Source organism: Melanerpes formicivorus, unplaced genomic scaffold, assembly GCF_026170545.1.
Source record: "Melanerpes formicivorus ecotype bairdi unplaced genomic scaffold, bMelFor1.0.p_v2 SCAF_82, whole genome shotgun sequence".
Lineage (NCBI taxonomy): Eukaryota > Metazoa > Chordata > Aves > Piciformes > Picidae > Melanerpes > Melanerpes formicivorus.
Window position 1 is genome coordinate 2,418,312 of NW_027142434.1, and position 19,519 is coordinate 2,437,830.

Below are 19,519 nucleotides of genomic sequence, written 5' to 3' on the forward strand. Positions count from 1 at the left end.
AGGAGTCCTGCAGACTCAGGATGGGTCTCACAGACCTGGGATGGGTCTCACACCCCAGGATGGGCTTCACTTACCTAGGATGGGTCCCACAGACCCAGTAAAGGTCTCACAGACCCAGGAGGGGTCCCAGAGACTCGGGAGGGGTCTCACAGACTCGGGAGGGGTCCCACAGGCTCAGGAGGGGTCCCACAGACCCAGTAAAGGTCTCACAGACCCAGAAGGGGTCCCACAGGCTCAGGGTGGGTCCTGTGCTGCTTCTGCACAGCTGTGTTGAAGGTGAAGCAGCTTGGGTGCTGTGGGCTGCTGCTGGAGTCACCTTGCAGCCAGCTCTGCAGGGATGGCTGTGTTCAGAGCTCTCTCCAGAGACCTTTCACTCTCCATGCCAGAGATCAGTTTTATTTCTTTCAATAAGCCAAACAGGAACCCACAGAGGCCAAACCCCCCCTGCAGCCCCCAGCACCAAGAGAATTGGCTGCTCCAGCCTTGTGCAGAAGCTTCCCAAGGAGAGGCTTCCATGGAAGGAGACATTTTAGCACAGGACAGAAATAACCTCTGGAGGAAGGAGCCAAGCAGGAGGGGGCTGGAACTGGATGATCCTGGAGGTCCCTTCCAAGCCAACCCATGCTAGGATCCTCTGAGAGCTATGGGGAGGGAAAGTTGTAGCTCAGCCCTAGCCCAGGCAGACATTTGGCAAGGCTGATGCCCAAGAATTCCATCTCATGGATTCAGAGACTCAGGGAAAGGGAAGGCTTGGGAGGGACCTTCAAGATCATCCAGTTCCAACCCCCCTGCCATGGGCAGGACACCTCCCACCAGCACAGCTCACAGCCACATCCAAGCTGGTCTTGAACACCTCCAGGCTTGGAGCCTCCATAACCTCCCCTGCTCCTATGCAGTATCCTCCAGCACCTGAAGGGCTCCAGGAGAGCTGGGAAGAGGCTTTTGACAAGGGCTGGGAGGGCCAGGCTGAGGAACAGTGGCTTTGAGCTGGGAGAGGGGAGACTGAGAGTGGAGAGGAGGAAGAGATTGCTGAGAGTGAGGCTGGGGAGAGCCTGGCACAGGCTGAGGGAGCTGGGGCTGTGCAGCCTGGAGAGGAGAAGGCTCCAGGGGGACCTCAGAGCTGCCTGCCAGGACCTGAAGGGATCCTGCAGGAAGGCTGCAGAGAGACTTTTCCTGAGGGTGTCTGGGGCCAGGCCCAGGGGGAAGGGTTTGGAGCTGAGGCACAGCAGAGTGCCACTGGAGGTGAGGAAGAAGTTCTTCAGTGTGAGAGAGGGGAGAGTCTGGCACAGGCTGCCCAGGGAGGCTGTGGCTGCCTCCTCCCTGGAGGTGTTCAGGACCAGGCTGGATGAGGCCTGGAGCAAGCTGTGCTGGTGGGAGGTGTCCCTGCCCAGGGCAGGGGGTTGGAGCTGGATGGTCTGGGAGGTCCCTTCCAACCCAACCCAGGCCAGGGTCCTGTAAGACACTTTCCCTGCAGGTCTGTCCCCAAGGCCCCAGCTGCAGGCCAAAGCACTGAGCTCAGCCTGCCCAGCTCAGGGGGCCTCTGGCTGTCCCCTTTGCCATCTGGTTGGTCCCCAGCAGCTCAGCCCTGCTGGGCTCACTCTGCCACCTTGGCCACTTTCCCTCTGGGGAGGTCTTCCTCTGAGTGGTCACATCTGGCCTTCACCTCCATGGGGTCCTCTGTCTCATCTACAGCAAGGGGGAAAGAGAGGAATTGAAGTCTGCAGCCCCTCCTGTGGCAGCAGCAGCCTGCAGCAAGCTGACAAGAAGAAGTCTGGCAGAGAATGCCTCTGAGCACAGGCTGGGAGCCTGCCCCAGCTGCAGCTCTCCCTGCTGCCTGCACAGGGCTTGGGCTGGAGCAGCTTTGGAGGTCCCTTCCCAGCCAAAGCCCTCTGGATCTCTGGGATAAATGGGGCCTGGTTTTCAACCTTTGGCTTTTCCTATCCCCCAAGAGCAATCCCAACAACATTCCCCAGCTCTCTGGGCAGCCTGGCACAGGCTCTCCCCACCCTCAGCACCAAACATTTCTCCTTCTCTCCACTCTCAAGCTGCCTCTTGCAGTTCCAAACCATCTCCCCTTGGCCTGGCACAGCAGGCCCTGCTCTAAACTCTGTCCCCAGCTTTCTTCCAGTCTCCTTGCAGCACTGCAAGGCCACCAGGAGGTCTCCCTGGAGCCTTCTCCTCTCCAGGCTGCACAACCCCAACCCTCCCAGCCTGGGCTCCCAGCAGAGGGCTTCCAGCCCTGCCAGCACTGCTGTGGCCTCCTCTGGCCCTGCTCCCCCAGCTCCCTGTCTGTGCTGAGGGCTCCAGAGCTGCCCCAGCCCTGCAGGGGAGGTCTGAGCAGAGCAGAGCAGAGGGCAGAATCCCCTCCCTGCCCCTGCTGCCCACCCTGCTGGGGCTCAGCCCAGGCCAGGCTCTGCACCCCCAGCACCTTCTCCACAGGGCTGCTCCCAGCCCTTCCTCCCCAGCCTGGATGGACACTGGGGGCTGATCACTGCTCAGCCTCTGGAGTCCCTTCTCACAGCCACAAGAAGAGCAGCAGCCACATTTTGGTCCTGAGCAGGAGCAGAGGTCCCAGCCCCAGGGCTCTGCCTCTCAGCACCCTGCAGACCCAGCCCTGCAGCCTCTTACCTCTGGTGAGCTGAGCTGTCCTGTGCTGCTCCTCCCTGACCTGCTTCATCAGCTGCAGGTTGTGCTCACTGACCTCCTTGTGGTTCACCATTGGGAAGGGGTAGTCTTGACCTGGTGTGACACAGGGACAAGGAACTTCATGCAGCTCATCAAGGAGCTGTGAAGAGCTCCCACGTGAGGAGCTGCCAATTGAAAGGCTCCCACTTGGAGAGCTCCCACTTGAGGGACTCCTACTTGAGGGGCTGCCACTTGAGGGACTCCCACTTGAGGGACTCCCACTTGAGGGACTCCCACTTGAGGGGCTGCCACTGGAAGAGCTCACACTTGAAGGTTCCCACTTGAAGGAGCTCCCACTTGAAGAGCTCCCACTGGAAGAGCTCCCACTGGAAGGACTCCCACTTGAAGGAGCACCACGTGAAGAGCTCCCACTGGAAGCAGCTCCCGATTGAGGAGCTCCCACTTGAAGGAACTCTCAATTGAAAGAGCTCCATTTGAAGAGCTCCCACTTGGAGCAGCTTCCACTTGGAGGAGCTTGCACTTGAGGAAGCTCTCACTTGAAGGATCTCCCACTTGAACGAGGTCCTTTTGAATGGCTCCCACTTGAAGAGCTCCCATGCAAAGGGGCTCCCACTTGAAGGGGCTCCATTTGAAGGGCTCCCACATGAAGGAGCTCCAACTTGAAGAGCTCCCACTGGAAGGAGCTCCCACTGGAAGAGCTCCCACTGGAAGGAGATCCAACTTGAAGAGTTCCCACTGGAAGAGCTCCCACTGGAAGGAGATCCAACTTGAAGAGTTCCCACTGGAAGAGCTCCCACTGGAAGGAGATCCAACTTGAATTGCTCCAACGTGAAGGAGCTCCCACTTGAAGAGCTCCCACTGGAAGGAGCTACACTGGAAGAGCTCCCACATGAAGGAGCTCTCACTTGAAGGTGCTCCATTTGAAGGAGCTCCCACTGGAAGAGCTCCCACTGGAAGGAGTTCCCACTTGAAGGAGATCCAACTTGAATTGCTCCGACATGAAGGAGCTCCCACTTGAAGAGGTCCCACTTGAAGGGGCTCCCACTGGAAGGAGCTCCACTGGAAGAGCTCCCACATGAAGGAGCTCTCACTTGAAGGGGCTCCATTTGAAGGAGCTCCCACTGGAAGGAGCTCCCACTGGAAGGAGCTTCCACTGGAAGGAGATCCCACTGGAAGGAGATCCCACTGGAAGGAGATCCCACTGGAAGGAGATCCAACTGGAAGGAGATCCAACGTGAAGGAGCTCCCACTTGAAGGAACTCTCAATAGAAAGAGCTCCATTTGAAGAGCTCCCACGTGGAGGAGCTTGCACTTGAGGAAGCTCTCACTTGAAGGATCTCCCACTTGAATGAGGTCCTTTTGAATGGCTCCCACTTGAAGACCTCCCACTGGAAGACCTCCCACTTGAAGGAGCTCCCACTGGAAGGGCTCCCACTGGAAGGGGCTCCCACTGGAAGGAGCTCCCACTGGAAGGGCTCCCACTGGAAGATCTCCCACTTGAAGACCTCCCACTGGAAGGAGCTCCCACTGGAAGAGCTCCCACTGGAAGAGCTCCCATTGGAAGAGCTCCCACTTGAAGGGGCTCCCACTGGAAGGGGCTCCCACTGGAAGAGCTCCCACTGGAAGGGGCTCCCACTGGAAGAGCTCCCACTTGAAGGGGCTCCCACTGGAAGAGTTCCCACTGGAAGAGCTCCCACTGGAAGGGGCTCCCACTGAGGCAAACCTCTGCAGTCTGGAGTGGACTCCAGCACCAAGCCCTGCAGGGGCTGGGGCAGAAGGCTGCCTGCTGGCTGAATCCCTTGCCAGAGGACAAGGAGAGGCCTTGTGGTGGCTCTGGGACTCTTCCCCTCACAGCTGTCCTTGCTGTGCTCAGCTGGCAGCAGTGACATCCCCCAGAGGGTGCCCAGGTGAGTTACCTATGATGCAGCCTGCTTGCTTCTGCTCCTCCTCAGATGCTGTCCAGGGCTCATAGATGTGCTTGGAGGCAAAGTTCTTCAGGATGGGCAAATACTTCCTGCAAGGGAGACAGGAGCTGGGGGCTGGCAGCCTGCAGCTGAAACTGGAGAGAGGGCAAAGCAGCCTGTGCCCAAACCACTGCTGGGGACCCCATTGATCATAGAATCAGAGCAGGGGAGGGGCTGGAAGGGACCTCTGGAGATCACCCAGTCCAAGATCACCCAGGGCAGGGCATACAGAACACATCCAGGTGGGGCTGGAAGCTCTCCAGAGGAGACTCCACAACCTCTCTGGGCAGCCTGCTCCAGGCTCCAGCAGCCTCACACCAAGGAAGTTTCTCCTCCTGCTGAGGTGGAACCTCCTGGGCTCCAGTTTGTGTGCATGGCTCCATGTCCCATCACAGGTTGCTCTGGGTTGGAGCTGACATTTAAAGCTCCTCCAGCCCAACCCCCTGCAGCCCCCAGGGACAGCCCCAACCCCAGCAGGCTGCTCCCAGCCCCACACAACCTGCCCTGCCCTGCTGCCAGCCCTGGGGCAGCTCCCAGCTCTCTGGGCAGCCTGGCACAGGCTCTCCCCACCCTCAGCACCAAACATTTCTCCTTCTCTCCACTCTCAAGCTGCCTCTTGCAGTTCCAAACCATCTCCCCTTGGCCTGGCACATCAGGCCCTGCTCTAAACTCTGTCCCCAGCTTTCTTCCAGGCTCCTTGCAGCACTGCAAGGCCACCAGGAGCTCTCCCTGGAGCCTTCTCCTCCCCAGGCTGCACAACCCCAACCCTCTCAGCCTGGGCTCCCAGCAGAGGGCTTCCAGCCCTGCCAGCACTGCTGTGGCCTCCTCTGGCCCTGCTCCCCCAGCTCCCTGTCTGTGCTGAGGGCTCCAGAGCTGCCCCAGCCCTGCAGGGGAGGTCTGAGCAGAGCAGAGCAGAGGGCAGAATCCCCTCCCTGCCCCTGCTGCCCACCCTGCTGGGGCTCAGCCCAGGCCAGGCTGGGGCTGGCAGCTCTGCCAGGCTGCTCTCAGGGTAGATCCAGCCAGGGAAGTTCTACCTCTCAAATCTCTCATTGCCACACTCAGCTGGGTGAGCTCCTTGCAATTCCTTCCCCTTGAGGCTTGGCCAGGCCTGGCCCAGGGCAGTGGTGGAGTCCCTGGGGGGGAGGTGGGGAGGCTGGGGGGCAGGAGGGGAGGCTTAGGGGGAGCAGGGGGGGAGGTGGGGAGGCTGAGGGGGAGGTGGGGAGGCTGGGGGGAAGCGGGGAGGAGGCTGGGGGGTGCGGGGGGCAGGTGGGGAGGCTTGGGGGGAGGTGGGGGGGCTGGGGGGAGCAGGGGGGAGGTGGGGAGGCTGGGGGGGAGGTGGGGAGGCTAGGGGGGAGCGGGGGGGAGGTGGGGAGGCTTGGGGGGAGGTGGGGAGGCTGGGGGGGAGCAGGGGAGGAGGTGGGGAGGAGCAGGGGGGGAGGTGGGGAGGCTGGGGGGGAGGTGGGGAGGAGCAGGGGGGGAGGTGGGGAGGAGCAGGGGGGCAGGTGGGGAGGAGCAGGGGGGCAGGTGGGGGCAGGTGGGGAGGCTGGGGGCAGGTGGGGAGGCTGGGGGCAGCGGGGGGGAGGTGGGGAGGCTGGGGGGGAGCAGGGGGAGGTGGGGAGGCTGGGGGGGAGCAGGGGGGAGGTGGGGAGGCTGGGGGGGAGCAGGGGGGAGGTGGGGAGGCTGGGGGCAGCGGGGGGCAGGTGGGGAGGCGGGGGGCAGGTGGGGAGGCTGGGGGCAGCGGGGGGCAGGTGGGGAGGAGCAGGGGGGCAGGTGGGGAGGCTGGGGGCAGCGGGGGGCAGGTGGGGAGGCTGGGGGCAGCGGGGGGCAGGTGGGGAGGCTGGGGGCAGCGGGGGGCAGGTGGGGAGGCTGGGGGCAGCGGGGGGCAGGTGGCCAGCAGCCTACCTGATGTAGTGGCCGTGCGGGTCGGTGCGGCGGCCGAAGCGCACGGGGCAGAGGCTGCGGCGCTGCCGCTGGCAGAAGGCACTGCCCGAGAGCCACAGCCAGTTGCCGGCGTTGGTGCTGTAGTCAGCGTCCAGCAGCAGCTCCTCAAACACCTGCAGGGACGGCAGGGAAGGGGAGAAAGGGCCCCGGAGCAGCTGAGCAGGCAGACACAAAGCACAGAACCACGGAGTGCCTCTGGGATGGAAGGGACCCCCCAAGGATCATCCAGCTCCAGCCCCTGCCACGGGCAGGGACCACTCCCAGGGGCAGGGAAACCTCCCAGGGGCAGAGACAGCTCCCAGGGACCCCTCCCACCGGGGGCAGCGACACCAAGGTTGGAAGAGACCTCAAAGCTCATCAAGTCCAAGCTGTCCCCCAACACCTCCTCACCAAACCCTGGCTCCAAGGGCCACATCCAATCCCCTCCTGACCACCTCCAGGCATGGGGACTCCCTCACCTCCCTGGGCAGCACAGCCCCAGGGCCAACAACTCTCCCTATGGAGAACTTTCTCCTCACCTCCAGCCTGAACCTCCCCTGGCACAGCTTGAGACTGTGTCCTCTAAGCTTGCTCAGGGCCTCATCCAGCCTGGTCCTGAGCACCTCCAGGCAGGGCACAGCCACAGCCTCCCTGGGCAGCCTGTGCCAGGCTCTCCCCAGCCTCACTCTCAGCAATCTCTTCCTCCTCTCCACTCTCAGTCTCTCCTCTCCCAGCTCAAAGCCATTGTTCCTCCTCCTGTCCCTCCCAGCCCTTGGCCCAAGTCCCTCCCCAGCTCTCCTGGAGCCCTTCAGCTCCTGCAAGGCTGCTCTGAGGTCTCCCTGGAGCCTTCTCTTCTCCAGGCTGCACAGCCCCAGCTCTCCCAGCCTGGCCTTCACTTCACCCTGGCACTTGTATCATAGGATCCTGGATTTCTTTGGGCTGGCCAAGCCTTCTGGGAGGATCCAGTCCAACCCCAACCCAACCCCCCCATGGCCACCCAACCCTGACCCCAGCTGCCATGGCCACAGCTTGCTGCACCCCCTCCAGCCATGGGGACTCCACCACCTCCCTGGGCAGCCTCTGCCAGGCCCTGAGCACTCCTCCAGCAAAGACATTTGGCCTCCTCTCCAACCTCAGCCTCCCCTGCCACAATTTCAGGCCAGTTCCTCTCCTTCTCTCCCCTGAGCCTGGGGAGCAGAGCCCAACCCCCCCTGGCTGCAGCCTCCTCTCAGGGAGCTGCAGAGAGCAATGAGGTCTCCCTCAGCCTCCTCTGCTCCAGGCTCAACCCCCCCAGCTCCCTCAGCTGCTCCTCCCCAGCCCTCTTCCCCAGACCCTTCCCCAGCTCTGTTGCCCTTCCCTGGCCCTGCTCCAGCCTCTCAATCTCCTTCCTGCAGTGAGAACCCAAATTTGAGCAACCCAAAGTTCTGGCTGAGGCCTGCTGCAGACTGAGCAGGTCTCCAAGGTCCTCCTCACCCCAAACCCCTCAGGTCTTGGGGCTGGCAGTGACCTCTCCTTGCTCCACCAAATGCCCTGAGCCGAGCAGGGGACCTTGAGCGCTCCTGGAGCGAGAGCCCCGCGGCGAGGCTCAGCGAGGCAGCAGCACCCTGCAGCACCTCCTGCCACAGCCAGGCTCCTCTAGGTCACCCAGAAGAATGACAACAGGACAGGCAGGAACCTTCATGCCCTCTTCCCAGCTGATCCAGAGGTCCCCTCGAGTCAGGAAGCAGGCGGCGGCGTGGCGCGCGAGGTGGTGGATCCAACCCTCCTGCCGCAGCTGCGTCATGATGGCATCGATCCAGGGGAAGCCTGTCTGGGCCTGCAGCACACAGCCCCCAGCAGGGTGAGGAGGGGAGGCACCTCTGGAGATCACCCACTGCAACCCCTGCCCCAGCAGGGCTCCCCCAGCAGCTTGCCCAGGGGCACAGTGCCCAGGGGGGGTTGGAAGCTCTCCCCCCCAGCAGACTCCACAACCTCTCTGGGCAGCCTGCTCCAGGCTCCAGCAGCCTCACCCCAAACAACTTTCTCCTCCTGCTCAGCTCCAACCTCCTGCCTGACACTTTGTGCCCCTTGCCCCTTGGCCTGGCCCTGGGCACCACTCAGCAGAGCCTGGCCCCAGCCTCTTGCCCCCCACAGCTCCTTTAGCTCTTGCTGAGCATTGCTCAGCTGCCCTCTGGGGCTGCTCTGCTCCAGGCTCTCAGCCCCAGGGCTCTCAGCCTTTGCTGCTGCCAGAGCTGCTCCAGGCCCCTCAGCAGCTTCCCAGCCTCCCCTGGGCTCTCTCCAGCACTTCTCTGTCCCTCCTGAGCTGGGGAGCCCAGAGCTGGCCCCAGGGCTCCAGCTGTGGCCTGGCTGGGGCAGAGCAGAGGGGCAGCAGCCCCTCCCCTGCCCTGCTGGCCACACTCTTCTCCATGCCCCCCAGGCCCCCAGGGAGCTCCTTGGCCCTGAGGGCTTCTTGCTGGCTCCTGGGGACCTTGCTGGCCCCCAGCACTCCCAGCTGCTGCTCCTTGGAGCTGCTCTCCAGCAGGTCCCCCCTCAGCTGTGCTGCTGCAGGAGGTTGGTGCTCCCCGGGGGCAGTTCCCTGCCCCTGCCCTGGCTCAGCTTCCTGAGCTTCCTCTCCCAGCTCTCAGCCTCTTCAGCTCTCCCTGGCTGGCAGCACAGCCTGGGGGGGGTCAGCCACAGCTCCCAGTTTGGTACCAGCAGCAAAGTGCCTCAGGCTCCACTCTGCCTTCCTCCAGGTCAGTGATGAAGATGCTGAGCAAGGCTGGGCCCAATCCTGACCCCAGGGGAGCAGCATGAGCTGTAGCCCTGCAGCTGTACCCTGTCCCTCTGGGCACAGCCCTCTGGGCCATGTCCTGCAGCCAGCTCTCAGCTCCCCTCACTGCCCTAAGCTGCCCTAGCAGGAAGACAGTGCCCAGAGCCTGGCTGAGGCCATGGTGGACAACAGCCTCTGCTCTGCCCTGCCCTCCCCAGCCAGCCAGCCCATCAGGCTGGTCAGGGGTGATTGCCCCTGGGTGAATCCATGCTGCCCATTCCTGATGTCCTTCTTTTCCTCCACATGCTTAGAGATGACCTCCAGAAAGAGCTGGGAAGCTTTGCTGGGCTCAGCTGGGCACTGGGAAGCTTTGCTGGGCTCTGCTGGGGCCTGGGAAGCTTTGCTGGGCTCAGCTGGGCACTGGGAAGCTTTGCTGGGCTCTGCTGGGGCCTGGGAAGCTTTGCTGGGCTCTGCTGGGGTCTGGGAAGCTTTGCTGGGCTCTGCTGGGGCCTGGGAAGCTTTGCTGGGCTCTGCTGGGCACTGGGAAGCTTTGCTGGGCTCAGCTGGGCACTGGGAAGCTTTGCTGGGCTCTGCTGGGCACTGGGAAGCTTTGCTGGGCTCTGCTGGGCACTGGGAAGCTTTGCTGGGCTCAGCTGGGGTCTGGGAAGCTTTGCTGGGCTCAGCTGGGCACTGGGAAGCTTTGCTGGGCTCAGCTGGGCACTGGGAAGCTTTGCTGGGCTCAGCTGGGCACTGGGAAGCTTTGCTGGGCTCAGCTGGGGCCTGGGAAGCTTTGCTGGGCTCAGCTGGGGCCTGGGAAGCTTTGCTGGGCTCTGCTGGGCACTGGGAAGCTTTGCTGGGCTCAGCTGGGGCCTGGGAAGCTTTGCTGGGCTCTGCTGGGCACTGGGAAGCTTTGCTGGGCTCAGCTGGGCACTGGGAAGCTTTGCTGGGCTCTGCTGGGCACTGGGAAGCTTTGCTGGGGCCTGGGAAGCTTTGCTGGGCTCAGCTGGGCACTGGGAAGCTTTGCTGGGCTCAGCTGGGCACTGGGAAGCTTTGCTGGGCTCTGCTGGGGACTGGGAAGCTTTGCTGGGCTCAGCTGGGCACTGGGAAGCTTTGCTGGGCTCAGCTGGGCACTGGGAAGCTTTGCTGGGCTCAGCTGGGCACTGGGAAGCTTTGCTGGGCTCTGCTGGGCACTGGGAAGCTTTGCTGGGCTCAGCTGGGCACTGGGAAGCTTTGCTGGGCTCAGCTGGGCACTGGGAAGCTTTGCTGGGCTCTGCTGGGCACTGGGAAGCTTTGCTGGGCTCTGCTGGGCAATGGGAAGCTTTGCTGGGCTCTGCTGGGCACTGGGAAGCTTTGCTGGGCTCTGCTGGGCACTGGGAAGCTTTGCTGGGCTCTGCTGGGGACTGGGAAGCTTTGCTGGGCTCTGCTGGGGACTGGGAAGCTTTGCTGGGCTCTGCTGGGCACTGGGAAGCTTTGCTGGGCTCTGCTGGGCACTGGGAAGCTTTGCTGGGCTCTGCTGGGCACTGGGAAGCTTTGCTGGGCTCTGCTGGGCACTGGGAAGCTTTGCTGGGCTCTGCTGGGCACTGGGAAGCTTTGCTGGGCTCAGCTGGGCACTGGGAAGCTTTGCTGGGCTCTGCTGGGCACTGGGAAGCTTTGCTGGGCTCTGCTGGGCACTGGGAAGCTTTGCTGGGCTCTGCTGGGCACTGGGAAGCTTTGCTGGGCTCAGCTGGGCACTGGGAAGCTTTGCTGGGCTCTGCTGGGCACTGGGAAGCTTTGCTGGGCTCAGCTGGGCACTGGGAAGCTTTGCTGGGCTCAGCTGGGCACTGGGAAGCTTTGCTGGGCTCTGCTGGGCAATGGGAAGCTTTGCTGGGCTCTGCTGGGCACTGGGAAGCTTTGCTGGGCTCTGCTGGGCACTGGGAAGCTTTGCTGGGCTCAGCTGGGGCCTGGGGGAGCAGGACTGGTTCTGAAGGGTGGGGATTTGGCTCTCCTCCTCCAGCTGGGTGTGAGAGCAGCTGCAGGAGCAGACTCCTGCCTGCCACTGGCCATCACCTCAGGATAACCTCTCCCAGTGCAGGTTAATTCTCCTCTGCAGGGCTGGAGCTGAGGCAGACTGCCCTGCAGTTCCTTGAGCCCCTCCTGCCCTCCCACAGAAAGGTTCAGCACACCTCAGGGCACTGCTCTCCTGCTCACAGCCAGCAGGGAGCCGTCCCAGGGCAGCAGCAGAGCTCTGCCAGGCCTCTCCTCACCGTCTTCCATCTGTGCAGCCTCTCTGCATCCTCAGCCCAGCTGATCTGCAGGCAGATGGGGTTCCCTGCCATCCTGCTGAAGTTTGGGGTTGCTGATGCCACTGTGTAGAAGAATTCCCTCCAGAGCAGCTGCCCTTGGAGGGACACTGGAGGCAGAGAGTGGTGCTTGGCCTGCAAGAGACACCCAGGGGAGAGCTTCAGAGGTTGCAGCAGGGGGGGAGGGGATCCTCAAAGGGCATTTTGTGCAGACCCTCTCCCTGCAGGCAGCAGGGACAGCTCCAGTGGGGCAGGCTGCCCAGGGACACAGCACTGCTGCCCTGGAATGCCTCCACCATCTCCCTGGGCAGCCTGTGCCAGTGCCTCAGCAGCCTCCCTGTGCAGAGCTCCCTCCTGCTGGCCAACCTGAACCTGCCCTGCTCCAGTTTCCGACCACTGCTCCTGGCCCTGGCCCTGCAAACCCTTCCACACAGTCCCTCCCCAGCCCTCCTGCAGGCTCCCTTCAGAGACTGAAACGCAGCTCAAAGCCATTGTTCCTCCTCCTGTCCCTCCCAGCCCTTGGCCCAAGTCCCTCCCCAGCTCTCCTGGAGCCCTTCAGGTGCTGCAAGGCTGCTCTGAGGTCTCCCTGGAGCCTTCTCTTCTCCAGGCTGCACAGCCCCAGCTCTGCTCTTGGAGGCTGGGTCTGGGTGGGAGATGCTCCATGCTGGAGGTGCCAGCAGTGGGTCTCTGCCTTCCATCTCCACCCTGCTCTCCTTGCCCCATCCCCACAGGAGTTTGCCACCCTGACCCAGGATCTCCACTCTCAGCCTTCCCTCTCCCAGGATCTCCACTCTCAGTCTCCCCTCTCCCAGCTCAAAGCCATTGTTCCTCAGCCTGTCCCTCCCAGCCCTTGGCCCAAGTCCCTCCCCAGCTCTCCTGGAGCCCTTCAGGTACTGGAAGCTGCTCTGAGGTCTCCCTGGAGCCTTCTCTCAAGGAGCTGCAGAGAGCAATGAGGTCTCCCTCAGCCTCCTCTTCTCCAGAATCAACACCCCCAGGCTCCTCAGCTGCTCCTCCCAGCCCTGTTCCTCCTCCTGTCCCTCCCAGCCCTTGGCCCAAGTCCCTCCCCAGCTCTCCTGGAGCCACTCAGGTCCTGCAAGGCTGCTCTGAGGTCTCCCTGGAGCCTTCTCTTCTCCAGGCTGCACAGCCCCAGCTCTCCCAGCCTGGCCCCACAGGGGAGGTTCTGCAGCCTCTGCTCATCTCTGTGGCCTCCTCTGGAGCCTCTCCAGCAGCTCCAGGTCCTTCCCCTGTTGGGGACCCCCCAGCTGGATGCAGTGCTGCAGGTGGGCTCTCACCAGGGCAGGGCAGAATCCTCTCTCTTGTGCTGCTTCAGCTGATCTCTACCCTTGCCCTCAGTCCCTGGGTGACTCTCAGGGCTAGCAAACAAACATTGCCCTCCAGCACTGCTGCCTTCATGGCTCCTCAGGGTGAAAGCCACAGAACCCAGAGGTCTGAGGCAGTGCTGCTAGCCCAAAAGCAAAGGAGAACTCTCTGAGGCCTCAGTCTTCCCTCAGCCTTTCTCTACCTACCTGCCAGAATGGAGCCACCCTGGGATGTCTGAGCCAGTGCCTGCTCAGGTGGCCAAGAAGGCCTTGTCCTGTCACAGGGCACCAGCACACAGAGCCTGGCCCCAGCTCCTTGCCCCCCACCCCTCAGATGTTCATAGACATTGAGCAGGTCCCCCTCAGCCTTCTCCTCTCCAGGCTGAACAGCCCCAGGGCTCTCAGCCTCTCCTCACAGCAGAGAGGTTGCAGTCCCTTCATCATCCTCACAGCAGACAGAGATGCTGCAGACCCTTCATCATCCTCACAGCAGAGATGCTGCAGTCCCTTCATCATCCTCACAGCAGAGAGGCTGCAGTCCCTTCATCATCCTCACAGCAGAGAGGTTGCAGTCCATCATCATCCTCACAGCAGAGAGGCTGCAGACCCTTCATCATCCTCACAGCAGAGAGGCTGCAGACCCTTCATCATCCTCACAGCAGAGAGGCTGCAGTCCCTTCATCATCCTCACAGCAGAGAGGTTGCAGTCCCTTCATCATCCTCACAGCAGAGAGGTTGCAGACCCTTCATCATCCTCACAGCAGAGAGGTTGCAGACCCTTCATCATCCTCACAGCAGACAGAGAGGTTGCAGTCCCTTCATCATCCTCACAGCAGAGAGGTTGCAGACCCTTCATCATCCTCACAGCAGAGATGTTGCAGCCCCTTCATCATCCTCACAGCAGAGAGGTTGCAGCCCCTTCATCATCCTCACAGCAGAGAGGTTGCAGTCCCTTCATCATCCTCACAGCAGAGAGGTTGCAGACCCTTCATCATCCTCACAGCAGGCAGAGAGGTTGCAGTCCCTTCATCATCCTCACAGCAGAGATGTTGCAGCCCCTTCATCATCCTCACAGCAGAGAGGTTGCAGTCCCTTCATCATCCTCACAGCAGAGAGCTTGCAGTCCCTTCATCATCCTCACAGCAGAGAGCTTGCAGTCCCTTCATCATCCTCACAGCAGAGAACTTGCAGTCCCTTCATCATCCTCACAGCAGAGAGCTTGCAGTCCCTTCATCATCCTCACAGCAGAGAGCTTGCAGTCCCTTCATCATCCTCACAGCAGAGAACTTGCAGTCCCTTCATCATCCTCACAGCAGAGAGCTTGCAGTCCCTTCATCATCCTCACAGCAGAGAGCTTGCAGTCCCTTCATCATCCTCACAGCAGAGAGCTTGCAGTCCCTTCATCATCCTCACAGCAGAGAGGTTGCAGTCCCTTCATCATCCTCACAGCAGAGAGCTTGCAGTCCCTTCATCATCCTCACAGCAGAGAGGTTGCAGACCCTTCATCATCCTCACAGCAGAGAGCTTGCAGTCCCTTCATCATCCTCACAGCAGAGAGGTTGCAGTCCCTTCATCATCCTCACAGCAGAGAGGTTGCAGACCCTTCATCATCCTCACAGCAGAGAGGTTGCAGTCCCTTCATCATCCTCACAGCAGACAGAGAGGTTGCAGTCCCTTCATCATCCTCACAGCAGAGAGCTTGCAGTCCCTTCATCATCCTCACAGCAGAGAGGTTGCAGACCCTTCATCATCCTCACAGCAGAGATGCTGCAGTCCCTTCATCATCCTCACAGCAGAGAGGCTGCAGTCCCTTCATCATCCTCACAGCAGAGAGGTTGCAGTCCCTTCATCATCCTCACAGCAGAGAGGTTGCAGTCCCTTCATCATCCTCACAGCAGAGAGGTTGCAGACCCTTCATCATCCTCACAGCAGAGAGGTTGCAGTCCCTTCATCATCCTCACAGCAGAGAGCTTGCAGTCCCTTCATCATCCTCACAGCAGAGAGGTTGCAGTCCCTTCATCATCCTCACAGCAGAGAGCTTGCAGTCCCTTCATCATCCTCACAGCAGAGAGGTTGCAGACCCTTCATCATCCTCACAGCAGAGATGCTGCAGTCCCTTCATCATCCTCACAGCAGACAGAGAGGTTGCAGTCCCTTCATCATCCTCACAGCAGAGAGGTTGCAGACCCTTCATCATCCTCACAGCAGAGAGGCTGCAGTCCCTTCATCATCCTCACAGCAGACAGAGAGGTTGCAGTCCCTTCATCATCCTCACAGCAGAGAGCTTGCAGTCCCTTCATCATCCTCACAGCAGAGAGGTTGCAGTCCCTTCATCATCCTCACAGCAGAGAGGTTGCAGTCCCTTCATCATCCTCACAGCAGAGAGGTTGCAGACCCTTCATCATCCTCACAGCAGAGAGGTTGCACTCCCTTCATCATCCTCACAGCAGAGATGCTGCAGTCCCTTCATCATCCTCACAGCAGAGAGGTTGCAGACCCTTCATCATCCTCACAGCAGAGAGGCTGCAGTCCCTTCATCATCCTCACAGCAGACAGAGAGGTTGCAGACCCTTCATCATCCTCACAGCAGAGAGGTTGCAGACCCTTCATCATCCTCACAGCAGAGAGGTTGCAGTCCCTTCATCATCCTCACAGCAGAGAGGTTGCAGTCCCTTCATCATCCTCACAGCAGAGAGGTTGCAGACCCTTCATCATCCTCACAGCAGAGAGGTTGCAGTCCCTTCATCATCCTCACAGCAGAGAGGTTGCAGACCCTTCATCATCCTCACAGCAGAGAGGTTGCAGTCCCTTCATCATCCTCACAGCAGAGATGTTGCAGTCCCTTCATCATCCTCACAGCAGAGAGCTTGCAGTCCCTTCATCATCCTCACAGCAGAGAGGTTGCAGACCCTTCATCATCCTCACAGCAGAGAGGCTGCAGTCCCTTCATCATCCTCACAGCAGAGAGGCTGCAGTCCCTTCATCATCCTCACAGCAGAGAGGTTGCAGTCCCTTCATCATCCTCACAGCAGAGAGGTTGCAGACCCTTCATCATCCTCACAGCAGAGAGGTTGCAGTCCCTTCATCATCCTCACAGCAGAGAGGTTGCAGTCCCTTCATCATCCTCACAGCCTCCCCTGGACTCTCTCCAGCAGCTCCCTGTCCCTCTGGGCCTGGGGAGCCCAGCACTGGACACAGGACTGCAGCTGTGGTCTCAGCAGGGCAGAGCAGAGGGGGAGCAGAACCTCCCCAGCCCTGCTGGCCACACTCTTCCTGCTGCACCCCAGGATCCCATTGGCCCTCTGGGCCACATTGCTGTCCCCTGGCTGAGGCTGCTGTAGCTGTCCCACACCTAAAGCCCCCTCAGATGCCACAGGAAGCTGTGAGAAGACATCAGCCAGGCAGCTTTCTTTATCACTCCCTGACAGACCAGGTCTGTACCATGGAGATCCAGAGCTTAAATCCCAACCTCACATCCCAGAGACAGCCAAGTGCTGGAGCTGCTCCATCCTGGCCAATCCCTTCCCTCTTGTGGCCTTCCAGGAGCTGCAGGGGGCTGCAGGGAAGCTGGGGAGGGACTTTGGAGGGTGTCAGGGAGGAACAGGGCTGGGGGGGATGGAGCAGAACTAGAAGTGGGGAGATGGAGCTTGGCTGTGAGGAAGAAGTTGTTGGGCAGGAGGGTGGTGAGAGCCTGGCCCAGGCTGCCCAGGGAGGTGGTGGAAGCCTCCTGCCTGGAGGTGTTTGCAGCCAGGCTGGAGGTGGCTGTGAGCAAGCTGCTGTGGTGTGAGGTGTCCCTGCCCATGGCAGGGGCTTGGAGCTGGCTGAGCCTTGAGCTCCCTTCCAGCCCTGTGGTTCTGCAGTGAATTATTTCTTTTCTACCCTCCCAGGATTTCCTTTGCTGCCCTTTGTGCCTCCTGCCCTTTCTCTGGGCACCTCCAGGGAGAAGCTTCTCCACTGACACTCAGGCAGGCAGCTGAAGACAGCTCTTGGGTCCCTCTCACCTTCTCTCCTTGAGGCTGAGCCCAGGGCTCTCAATCTTCCCAGCCTCCCATTGCCCAGCCCCCTGCAGTGCTCAGGGAGCAGAGGAGGTAGAGGAGCTGGGGATGAAGCAGGGAAGCCCTGGAGCACCTCTGAGGCTCTCCTCTGGGCTCCTGCCATTTTCCTGCTGTGTTTTGGCCAGCAAGGAGGGAAGGCTGTGCAGAGGTGGGTGCAGAGCTCCAGGGGAACCCTCAGCCATGGGGCTGTGCAGAGGTGGGTGCAGAGCTCCAGGGGAACCCTCAGCCATGGGGCTGTGCAGAGGTTGCCACTGCAGGAGGTCCTGGACAGGCTGCAGGAGGTCCTGGACAGGCTGCAGGAGGTCCTGGACAGGCTGCAGGAGGTCCTGGACAGGCTGCAGGAGGTCCTGGACAGGCTGCAGGAGGTCCTGGACAGGCTGCAGGAGGTCCTGGACAGGCTGCAGGAGGTCCTGGACAGGCTGCAGGAGGTCCTGGACAGGCTGCAGGAGGTCCTGGACAGGCTGCAGGAGGTCCTGGACAGGCTGCAGGAGGTCCTGGACAGGCTGCAGGAGTGAGCCAGCCAGGACCCTGCAAAGCTCAGCAGGGCCAAGTGCAGGCTCTGGCACCTGGGGACACAGAGCCCAAGAGTGCAGCCCAGCCTGGGCTGGAGAGCAGCCCTGTGGCAAGGGAGCTGGGGGTCTGGGTGGGCACCAAGCTCAGCCTGAGTGAGCTGTGAGCTGCAGGGCAAAGGAAGCTGAGCTCTCCTCAGGCTGAGCTGAGCAGAGAGCCACAGAGCTGTTCAGGCTGGCAAAGCTCTCTGGGCTCACCCAGGCCAACCCCAACCCCCCCATGGCCACCAAGCCACGGCCCCAAGTGCCATGGCCACAGCTCCAGCCATGGGGACTCCACCACCTCCCTGGGCAGCCTCTGCCAAGCCCTGGAGCCAGCAGGGTGCTGGGTGGCCTCAGCAGCAGAGAGAGGTCCCTGCCCCTCTCTGCTCAGCCTGGAGCAGAGCCTGCAGCTTTGGTCCCTGCAGGAGTGGGGCAGCAGGAGCCTGGCAGAGCTCACCTCTGCCCCTCTGAGTCCTCACCTGGGCATAGATCTTTGCCAGCCTGTGGAAGAAGGTGCGGACAGACAGACAGCCCAGGCTGAAGTAGGGGCTCAGGCCTGTGGTGCTTGGCAGCAGAGAGTTGGGGATGGTCTTTGGTTTGGTGAAAGCTGTCACCCAGCCCTGAAATGGAAGCAGAAAGCCAGGGTCAGCCACGGGGGCCAGGGGGGAGCAGAAGCTCTTGGCAAGCAGGGTCTGCCTGCATGGAAAACACTGAGGCTGGAGGCAGCAGCAGCTCTGCCCTGCTGAGGACACCTCTGGGCTCCCCAGCTCAGCAAGGGCAGGGAAGTGCTGCAGAGGGCACAGCAGAGGGCTGCAGAGCTGCTGAGGGGCCTGGGACAGCTCTGGGAGGAGCAAAGGCTGAGCCCTGGGGCTGAGAGCCTGGAGCAGAGCAGCCCCAGAGGGCAGCTGATCAGTGCTGATCAATACCCCAAGGTTGGGGTCAGGAGGATGGGACCAGGCTTGGGTCAGGGGTGCCCAGGGCCAGGAGCAGAGGGCACAGATGGAACATCAGAAGTTCCTCTGAACATGAGGAGCAGCTTCTGTGATCTGAGGGAGCCCTGGAGCAGGCTGTGGAGCCTCCAGCCCTGGAGAGATTCCAACCCCACCTGGCTGTGGCTGTGCCCTGCCCTGGGTGCCCCTGCCCTGGCAAGGGGAAGACCTCCAGAGGTTCCTTCCAACCCCTCCCATCCTCTGATCCCCTTTGGGAAGCAGAAAGGCTCACAGAGAGTCCCCTCCCTGCCCCTGCTGCCCACACTGCTGGGGCTCAGCTCAGGCCAGGCTGGGGCTCAGCTCAGCTCAGCTCAGGCCAGGCCAGGCTGGGGCTCAGCTCAGCTCAGGCCAGGCTGGGGCTCAGCTCAGCTCAGGCCAGGCTGGGGCTCAGCTCAGCTCAGCTCAGGCCAGGCTGGGGCTCAGCTCAGCTCAGCTCAGGCCAGGCTGGGGCTCAGCTCAGCTCAGCTCAGGCCAGGCTGGGGCTCAGCTCAGCTCAGCTCAGCTCAGGCCAGGCTGGGGCTCAGCTCAGCTCAGCTCAGCTCAGGCCAGGCCAGGCTGGGGCTCAGCTCAGGCCAGGCTGGGGCTCAGCTCAGCTCAGGCCAGGCTGGGGCTCAGCTCAGCTCAGCTCAGCCCAGGCTGGGGCTCAGCTCAGCTCAGCTCAGGCCAGGCCAGGCTGGGGCTCAGCTCAGCTCCGGCCAGGCTGGGGCTCAGCTCAGCTCAGCTCAGCTCAGGCCAGGCTGGGGCTCAGCTCAGCTCAGCTCAGGCCAGGCTGGGGCTCAGCTCAGCTCAGCTCAGCTCAGCTCAGCTCAGGCCAGGCTGGGGCTCAGCTCAGCTCAGCTCAGCTCAGCTCAGGCCAGGCTGGGGCTCAGCTCAGCTCAGGCCAGGCTGGGGCTGGGCTGGCAGTGCTCAGGGCCAGCTCCTGCCCAGCTTTGCAGCCCCCAGGTTTTTCCATCCAGAGCTGAGCCCCAGTGGAGGAAACCTCAGCCAGAGCTGGAACGGAGCTGAGCAGCTGCCTGGGGTCCTGCCACAGGCAGAGAGGAGAGGAGC

At 61.7% G+C, this 19,519-nt stretch overlaps 1 protein-coding gene across 2 annotated transcripts in view; it reads right to left on the reverse strand.

Moving 5' to 3' along the window:
* Nucleotides 1-344: 344 nt before the first annotated feature.
* Nucleotides 345-19,519, reverse strand: part of LOC137454592 (cryptochrome-1-like) — a 29,059-nt gene continuing 9,884 nt past the window's right edge. The window contains exons 5-11 of one of the 2 annotated variants that reach the window (XM_068164692.1): nt 17,963-18,103; nt 11,523-11,693; nt 8,206-8,346; nt 6,513-6,664; nt 4,563-4,660; nt 2,629-2,739; nt 345-1,686 (exon numbers count right to left, since the gene is read on the reverse strand). In XM_068164692.1, coding sequence (XP_068020793.1) covers nt 1,595-1,686; nt 2,629-2,739; nt 4,563-4,660; nt 6,513-6,664; nt 8,206-8,346; nt 11,523-11,693; nt 17,963-18,103 — 906 coding nt within the window. In that variant the 3' untranslated portion in view covers nt 345-1,594. The remainder of the gene's footprint in view (nt 1,687-2,628; nt 2,740-4,562; nt 4,661-6,512; nt 6,665-8,205; nt 8,347-11,522; nt 11,694-17,962; nt 18,104-19,519) is intronic. The other variant, XM_068164693.1, reaches the window with a different exon arrangement.